Source organism: Haliotis rufescens, unplaced genomic scaffold (genome assembly GCF_023055435.1).
Source record: "Haliotis rufescens isolate VD_foot unplaced genomic scaffold, xgHalRufe1.0.p SCAF_5, whole genome shotgun sequence".
NCBI classification, from domain to species: Eukaryota; Metazoa; Mollusca; class Gastropoda; order Lepetellida; family Haliotidae; genus Haliotis; species Haliotis rufescens.
The window spans coordinates 29,901,576-29,911,465 of NW_025964223.1; the positions used below are offsets into that span (position 1 = coordinate 29,901,576).

At 40.2% G+C, this 9,890-nt stretch overlaps 1 protein-coding gene across 1 annotated transcript; it reads right to left on the minus strand.

Annotated features, from left to right (window-relative positions):
• Positions 1–5,743: 5,743 nt before the first annotated feature.
• Positions 5,744–9,165, minus strand: LOC125373259 (the record flags this gene model as incomplete). The annotated part of the gene is made up of 2 exons (XM_048384260.1): positions 5,744–7,301; positions 7,614–9,165. A coding segment is annotated over one exon (645 nt), but the record flags the coding sequence as incomplete, so codon positions are not given.
• Positions 9,166–9,890: the final 725 nt, after the last annotated feature.

Genomic DNA, 9,890 nt, shown 5'->3' on the forward strand with positions numbered 1-9,890 from the left:
CCAATTTGGGGAAATCAATTGATGCTTGTAGTTAGATTAGAGACGCCAAACTCTTTTTCAAAGTTCTGAACAATTTCTTCCGTTGTTGGCATTTGTCACGTGGCGTTCTTGTTCATAAGGTTTTAAGCAAAGGTATGAAAACGTAATCTATTGGTACTTTAAGCAAACTTGTCTGGGGACAATGACTAATTCATGCAGTGAAAGTTGTTTTAGTAAGTAAGTCATTTTACCGTGTGTAAATAAACCGGAAATAACATATGATATACCTAATAACTCTACAATCCAAACATGTCTCTGTGAACATGGTTAAGCATGCATCATATCAGTGAGCATTCCACATTCTTCATCTCCTACCAAATTTCTTGCCCTAGGACATGATAAGCACTGACGCAAATCGCCTTTTCTATGCACCAGTTCCACGGATAGCTAACCAACTGGTTACAACCTCTAGATTTGTGTCGAGTTACAAACCCATTGTGTCGAGTTATCAGTATACATCTTCCCAAGGCAAGAAAGTTAACTGACTATAAACGTCCAGTTTCCACCCTTGCCGAACTAGGCTGGTATTATGGAGTTACATTTTGGCTGGACTAACGAGTCAATGCATAGTCCAATCAAAATCGCGCATCGAAATCGAAATCCGGTTCGTAAACTGTCGTGCAGATTTCGATCGATTGCAGGATTTGCAAAGCATGTGCACCGCCAACTCGTTGTCAGCAGATATTTTCCAAATCTTTTCATGTTTGTAATCAAGGTGCTTACGTTATTTGCTGCATTTCCCGATGTAAGACAAGTTTTATCACAATATAGATCTTGATTATCGATCAGATCGTCCTGACTGGGCGCCACCATTTGTGTGAAGCAAACGCAAGTGATACGAGAGATGGATTCTGATTGGTCCATAGGAGAGGCTTAGAAGGGACATAACTGGTAAAAGCCACTGGTGGCGCTACGATCGAACCAAGTAATTCCAGCCTTGTTCGGCAAGGGTGGAAACCGGACTTTTAAAGTCGCGGGAAGATGTCAGTATAAAGCTTGATATGGAATTTGTCTTCATCGCAACATAGAGCTTTGCTAGTTCATGAGTGAGTGAGTGAGTATGGTTTTACGCCGCTTTTAGCAATATTCCAGCAATATCACGGCGGGGGACACCAGAAATGGGCTTCACACATTGTACCCATGTCGGGAATCGAACCCGGGTCTTCGGCGTGACGAGCGAACGCTTTAACCACTAGGCTAGCTCATTTGTGTGTCTGCTGTGCTTGACAAGATCCCGTCTACCACGTATCCCAGCGTTAGACAATGCTTATTAGGTGTGTGCGCACTTGGAAATAAACAGTAAGAAAAAAACGAGATTAGCCGAAATCTAGAGTGACTTGTTTTCTCCTTAAATGCAGTAACTTTACATAAATGTCCATCACAGCCTAATAATGAAGCATCAGAATAGATTGTCAAGTCTGGTTCAGAAAAGGCAATATGCTTGCTGGAATCAGAAACATTCTGTATCCACCATCCAATTCATCTTTATTGTCTTCAGTTGCATCGAAGTTGACTCTGGCAAATATTAATGCATCTACTCTAATGATTTTCTAGCATTCTGTCATTGTCGGGGACCTAAGAGAACTGCTAAAGCTTTACACCCAGCTGCACTGTCATCCTGACAAAATCCAAAACAAACACCAAGAATACAATCGTTTGTGGTGGACTTAAGCTTGATTTATTAACATGTATGATAAAACCCATATCTTGTAACTGATAGGCACTATTCAGACAACTCTCACATGTATGTATGAATTATCTAGATATAACAATAATGATAAGTGAAAGCACCTACTATCCATCAAAGTTGCTCATTTGCGTTGTTACATATAATACACTGATTTGAAGTTTTAAGTACCTTTACTCAAATTAACTCAATGTCAAGCTGAAACTGAGACTGGCGGAAATGTAAATAAATTGGACTACAAGTATACTACATATTTAATATTTATTTTAGTAAGTAGGAAATAGTAATTTGATAGATATTTAGTATATATCTCCCCTTTCTGCCGGCAGCCAATATCACAAGAATGTTTCTTGAAAACATACCGTGTCCCCGCCCTAGGAAAACATATTATATGCTACAACATAACATAATAAAGCATGTAAATAAAGCATATATACTACTACTGCATAATTAATTCTTATCGTTATTAAAAATACAGGTGCCGTTTTCGCCCGACAATTAGTAGCCGTTTTCGGCAAATGAGGTGCCGTTTTCGCCCGAGAAATCGGTGCCGTTTTTAGCCTGCACCCTGTGCCTTCTATGTCCCTTCTATTGACCAATCAGATTCCATCTCTCATAAACTTGCATTTACTTCAACAAAATGGCGGCGCCCAGTCAAGACGATCTGACCGATAATCAAAATCTATATTGTAACTAAACAAGTCTTACTTCGCGAAGAAGTCTTACTTCAAATCACCTTGATTATAAACATGAAAAGATTCGAAAAATATCTGTTGACGCCGAGTTGGCGGTACACATGCTTTGCAAATTCTGCAAATCTGCGCGTCAGTTTACGAACCGGATGTCGATTTCGTTACGCGGTTTTGATTGGACTGTGCATTGACTCGTTAGTCAAGCCAAAATATAACTCCATAATTCCTGCCTAGTTCGGCAAGGGTGAAAACTGGACTGTCATGGTCAGTTTACTCCCTTGCCTCGGGAAGATGATGTTTGAAATTTGTTTGCTCATAGTCATTGCTGAGTCAAAGAACACTTTTAGATGTCAGGCACTGATTGTGTGAGGCGGCAGTTTCTAGAACTCCGTCGTTGAGCTCAAGGTACAGTTTACAGTCTAGGGTCTCCTGAATACAAAATTGAAGCTGTTCAATATTCTCAGAAAAATTTAAAGGTGAAATAGGAACATCAGGCTGATTTTCATCAGCATCGAGGTGAAATGTGACAAAGTATTTCATGATGATGTCTCTAGTTGGGAAAATACAAACTGTAAAAAGATGACCGAGAACAGATCCGTGTGGTACTTCAAATGAAAGGTTCAGGTCTTCATAGCATCCGTCGTCAATCTTTACAGACTAAGATTCAATCCCTCTGAGTGCGTTTCATGTGATGCCGAGCCAGTGTTCAAGCCTGCGTAACAGGCTGGAATGGTGTATGGTATCGAAAGCCGTCGAGTAGAACCAGTAGAGTTACTTGCTGTTACTTGCTGTTACTTGCTGTTGGTCTGTAGTGTCAAAATGGCGTTTGTGAACCTCTGTCAGGGCAGTCTCATTGCTATGCCCAAACTTGTAGATAATTTGTAGAGGTTCTGACAGACTGTTTCTGCTTATTGATCTTTAATGTGGAAAGTGAAAAAACACTTCTTCAGGAACTTTTATATATTGGAAAGGTTTGATACCGGATGGAAGTTGTTTTCTTTCATTGGCACATGTAACTGCTTTCTTTAGACGACTATTAACGAGAGCATGTTTAAACTGTTTCAGGACTTGTTATTCCTGAAGAGGTGAGTTGATAATGTCTAAAAGGGAAGGTATCAGTTGTTCAGCAACGGATTTTAGCAGCCTTGCTAACCCACTGGGTAATCTAATATACTCATAAAGAGAATAATTCCTCTATTATATCATTGCCATAATCCTGTATCACACTATAAAGATATATTAAATTGTCAACAGAAGTCCTTTTCACTGTCAGCTGACCCTGATTAGTATTGTGGAAAATAGTTTTCCTCCTCCAGTGCTTTTGCGCATGCGCAGATCTCACTTCTTTCCTGTGAGTACTAGGGTCAACATCTCCTACATTCTCTGAGTATGCCGCCAGAACGACCTTTCATCCGACCAGTCAGAGCGTCGCTTACCACATTGGGAAAGTGACAGTCGTAATGTGTTTCCTAATCATGCAACATTGAAAGGGCTAACGCAGGGTATTCCGAATGACAGTTACAGCCTATATACTGATTCTGTCAAAATTCCTTGTCTCCCCGTTGCTTCAATAGGATAAACACTTAAAAGGAATGGCAAGTATAGCCCGTGGGAAATATTGACATACAATGTCGGCCATTTATTCGATATTCCAGAATGTCCTTTTGTTCAGTTTTCAAATTTTGAATCGAGAACTTTGTCAAAATATTTCCAAAGCGTAGTCTGGTATGGAAGAACTACTAATACCGTAGAGCTCGAGAAAGCTGCTCTCTGATGTCGATTTCTTATTAGTCACTTCATTGGTCGGACAAAGTTGGCGAAAGGGCAAGATCGTTCTCAGGTGACCTGTAATGTGATGTCCTCAGATCTTTGTTTAGGTGTTGCGAGAACTAAGAGCTGATTTTTTGTATGACTATGTCTTTTTCATCCTTTAAACCCCCAACGATTTCCTATGTTTTTGTGTCAGGGATGAAATCGCGAATGTTTTCGTTGTCTGATCGACTAGGTCGTCGCCTATGGTAGCCGCCATCTTTGTGAAGCTATTCGAGATAAGAACAGCGATCTGATTGGATATCCCATTTCCATTACAAGGGGTACAACTCGTGATCTACGCGACGTGACGCCAGGGCCGAGCCAAGAAAAGTGGCCTTGATGTGGCAAGGGTAGAAACTGGGCTTTGATATTGGCTTGTAGACACGCTTGCCTGACAGACCGATAGCGACATGGGAATCATCACTCTGGTATCTTGGAAAATGCAACTCAGACAAGGAGTAGAGTTTGGGAGTTTATTTCACCTTATTATATGGTGTTGTAGAACCGTATATGTATCAATGCAACCACTATTCAACCAATCCCCAATCATAACTCAACATTGTTTCAAAACTGATATCTCATTTTGATTCAAAATCAACATTTCAACATTCAAATCCAACCAAAAATCAATGTCATTTGAACGTTGAAGCGTGACATTGATTCAACATTGTTTTGCCTGCAAGGTATGCACTTTGTCGTAGAAATGGAATATCTCAAAAAGAAATATCGTTAGTACACCGAAATTACTGATGGAATCAGTTTGAAAAAAAGTCTTCAGTCTATGGTGGACGTTATAAATCTCTAGTGAGTGTTCACTCGAATTACAGTTTGTTCAAAAGATTTGATCACATTCAACTTGTACGGCAAATCAAGGCTTATTGATGCATCCACACTAACTATTGGAGACTAGCTAACTGTTACTTGAACCCAAATCCGACACATTTGACGGCAGCCACAGTCTGCATATTCGCGCTCAAGACGTTTTGTCATGGTACTTTTAAGGGCTACAGATCAGCCTGATCTTGCCTGATTTTAACATGATGGATTTCCTGTAGGAAATCACCCTGTGCTTTTTAACGGACTGATGAAAGCCTTTTATACTAGAAAATATAATTGTCTTTATCTTTATTCATAAGGTAGTGGAGGCCATAGGCCTATGCTACAGTTAAGTTACATCATTGCTTGAGAGAGTAACAGCACATACATTGGTACATTGATATACAGTGTTCACCCAAATGACTGTCTTAGTTGCTTTGTTTGTTTGTTAGTTGTTTAACGCCGCACTCAGCAATATTCTAGCTATATGATGGCGGTCTGTAAATAATCAAGTCTGGACCAGACAATCCAGTGATTGGCGTCATGAGCATCGGTCGAGATACGATGACATGCACCAACCAAGTCAGTGAGTCTGGCCACCCGATCCCGTTGGTCGCCTCTTACGACAAACATAGTCGCCTTGTACGGCAAGAATGAGTTTCTGAAGACCTATTCTTTTGTTATATTTATTCCTGCTCTCAATATCAGACTGTAATGAAAAAAATATCTTTTCTTCTGAATACTAGTATGTGTAACAACCGCTAGGTTTCCAGTCTTTAATATCAACATTCTTTGTCAAACCAAGGCTGATCATCTTGAACACCCATAGTCTTCACCTTTCTCTTAGTAAAATCTGCAACTCGACTTAAATCATCTGAAAACATTTTGATTCCTTTATTTACATCTGACAAGGCTAACACATTCATCTAACAAATCAGTTATTTCACCAGAGGGAGAGGTCGGGTAGCCTAGTGGTTAAAGTATTTGCTCGTCACGCCGAAGACCCGGGTTCGACATGTATACAATGTGTGAAGCCCATTTCTGGTGTCCCCCGCCGTGTTGTTGCTGGAATATTGCTAAAAGCGGCGTAAAACCATACTCACTCACTCACTCACTATTTCACCAGAGAATTATCTCCCGGAACTTGCTTGCACAATCGTTGTCCCGACTCGAAGTTGTCATTAGCGAAGTGTGTATCTCGTACAGCATTGAATGAACATATGATTGACAGGTGATGTGAATCTGGCCTAGTTTTGATATTGAAATGTGTACAAAGTGTAAACAAGTCACTTGTTCCTATTATATAATCAATAACACTTGCTCCTGCACTCGAAATAAAAGTGAAGTCACGCACTTTGTTTATCGGCACAACAGCGGCCATTACAAATATTAAGATTAAAAGATGAACATAAATCCATCAACTTCTTGATATATCTGTTGGTAGATCTATCACAGGAAAAACGTTTCATATTCAGGGAATCGCAAATAAAATCACAATAATCTCTATTCAGCATGTTCAGTGCTGACATTATATCCTCGTCTACAAAATCCAAGTCTCTTCCGGTGCGTGCATTGTCTCCTCCAATCAAAACTGAAACACTTCCATATTGCTGTAGCACATCAACTAGGGAGTCTTGTAAAATAGATATTCCACAATGAGTATCTTTATCTTTACCATGATGATTTTTCCGGATTTGTGTCAAGAAAATGTTTATCAAGTAACACAAATACACAATTGGAGCATATTTTAGAAAACTTCACATAATGCATAATTTATTTTCTAACAAAGAGGGAAATACCGCCTGAGAGTGTGCCGTGTGTCGTAGTTCTAACAGCATCAATACAAATATACATAGTCACTAAAAACCACAGAGAGATCAAAGTTTCTGGTCCTTGTTTCATCAAGTCCTACAACGTCAAATAATCCGTTTACATTCCAGAATAAGAATGAATGTTCATTCTGGTTGTCACTGTGATCTGGCGGGCCCTGGCCAAACCCCTATCTCCTGTTCTGTTTGCTCCTTGGACGCAGTCTTGGCCTGTTATCCTGATTAACCCCTTCCGTGCTAGACTGAGTTACATCTGTGACTGGGGCTGGGGTATAAGACTCACTGACAGTAGCTGGAAGTCTGTCTGTCACAAATGTCGCAGAGGCTTATGCAGGGTAATGGAGACACAAAAGCATGCTGTTTTTACAACTGGATTTATTCCGATGATGGTCCACAATCAGTGGTTATGATGATGATGAAGAAACCCTAAAACACAATATTTACAAAATGTAGGCAAACATCATAACCAATAGATCATTAAAAGAATACTGCCATTATATATCTATTACATGTGTTTGATATACCAATCAATAAGATATAATGTGAACGCTTACTTTACATTTAGTGCGGTAAAGCAGGTTATGGCGGATATCTCCTCAGTGAGGATGATATCACTGAATACACTACAAAGCAATTAAATAATACTATATTAAGCAATATAACATTACAATAGTATAGACAATTATGCCATGACATGTTGACATAAATATACGTATAACTAAGGGAAGTAATCCTCACCTCGTCTAAGGGACGGAGGCCAAACCACCAGATGTCATCAAAACTGGTCATGCAGTATCTTACGTGACCTGATAAATGATATATAACTACATGAATCTTACTGGTATGATAAACATCACATGCATTGTATACATGGCATGTGAAACTCATCTAGCAGTATAACAATCAACATTTTTAGGCATTTCATATGTATGATAAAATCAACAATTATAATGTTTTGATATTTTACACTTTCGTGATAAAATAGTACCAATACATGCTTAAATCTAGTACACTCATTTTGCATATACCTCAATGGTAACATCTTACAATATTTAAATATATATTGCACTAACATGAATATACTGATAATTCATGTTTATAACATATACATAATATACTGTTCTTATGGAACATAAATGACTTAATATGAGTGTACTAAAATACATTATATATACTAGAAACCTAAGTACAATGATAATAAATATATTTAACTCACCCCAAACTGAACTGTCCTTTACCAGTGAGAGTTGTGACTAGAAATGGTGCACATAGTAAAGGTATGAAGTACATGACCAAGGTGGTCATGTGACGCAGGAAATACAAAGCCAGGCCAAGCTGACCGGCAGAGAACAATAAGCTAGGCTGAGACCGCAGTAGCCTTAGCACAAAGAATCAATCACCACATGTTAGATTATGTTACTGAGGTGTGAGTTAGTGGACTAAGTAAACTAATTTATTTAATAAATACAATAAAATACCTATGTTTTGGATAAGTTTATACTAAACTACTTTTAAAATAATCCCAAATATATACATCCTGCCACATACTCCCCCCTATTGTGGAATGGCGTCCCGGCATTTCCTGAAACAAACACAAATACAGATATCAGGTTATATACAAGTTCATAATCAGAGGTGTAGAATTCTAAGAATTAGTGACCAGTGAGAGTATGGCTCTATAGGCATCGGCGGGGAGGTCCTTCAATGTTCCATTTTCTGCTAGCGATCTTAGGTAGTTGGCTCTTCTCTCCCAATCTGCTGGTGGTACCACTGTTTGTGCCAAAGCATACTCACCACTGGTGATCCAAGCTGGTTGACGCCTTTCTCTTCCAGATCGTCTTGGTGGCGTCGAAGGAGAAGGTGCTGTCTCCTCATTGGTTGGCAGGCTTTCTTCAGAGTGAATTTCTCCCTCTGTTGGAACATCTCCTTCCTTTGGTAATGTCTCCTCTTCGTCCACAGGTTGCACCTGAGGCTCTGTCTCACCTGGCTGTGTCACATCCTCCTCCCTCCCCTGAATCGCGGCATCAGGTAAACTCGCTGTAGAGTGGTCCTGATCCAAGACTGTTTCAGTGGAGTCATCTTCAGCAATCTCAGCACTGTTCCCTTCAACAGCGATGACTGAAGTCTTCGGGACTGACTCAGCAGGTGCAACTTCTGTCACTAGTAGAGTTACATCTACTTCACCATCGACACTGTCGCAATCAGTTGAGTTTGGCTCTTCTGTGCTGACAACTGTCTGGTACTTCTTTTCTTCCTGTTCCTGCCTTCTCTTCCTTGGCGCTGGTGTTGGTCATTGTTGAGATGATGGTAACAAGGAGCCGATGGGCAACAAGAGATTCCGGTGTAAGGTCCTCTTCTTCCCATCACCATTCTCCTTCTGGACGACATAGACGGGTATCTCAGGATTCGGTTGACTTTCCACAATGTAAGTGTCCTCTTCCCATCTGTCAGCAATCTTATGCTTACCATCAAAAGCAACAACCTTGACTAGAACTCTGTCCCCTTGATGTACTGTAGCACCCCTGATCTTGAGATCATAGTTCTTCTTCTGCTGTTGTCTTGCCTTCTCTGATGCTGTGGCTGCTGTCTGGTAGGAGTCCGAAAGTCTCTTCCTTAGACAGTGCACATAATCAGTGAGAGATTTCCTTTCTTCTGGCCTGTCTATCCCAAAGGCGAGATCAACTGGCAGTCTAGGCTGTCTACCAAACATCAAAAAGAAAGGGCTCTCTCCTGTGGAGTCATGTTGAGTGCTGTTATAGGCATGGACAAGGCTTGCTACATGGGATTTCCAGTCTTCTTCGTTGGCTCCAATGTTCCTAACATGTCAAGCAGAGTACGATTAAATCGCTCGCACATGCCATTTCCTTGGGGGGGATACGGTGTTGTCCTCGATTTGTCAATTCCAGCCACTTGACACAGTTCCTTCACTAGTCGACTCTCAAAGTTGGCACCTTGATCAGAATGTATCCTTTGAGGAAAACCGTAGTGTACGAAGAAACTGTTAAAAAGGACTTC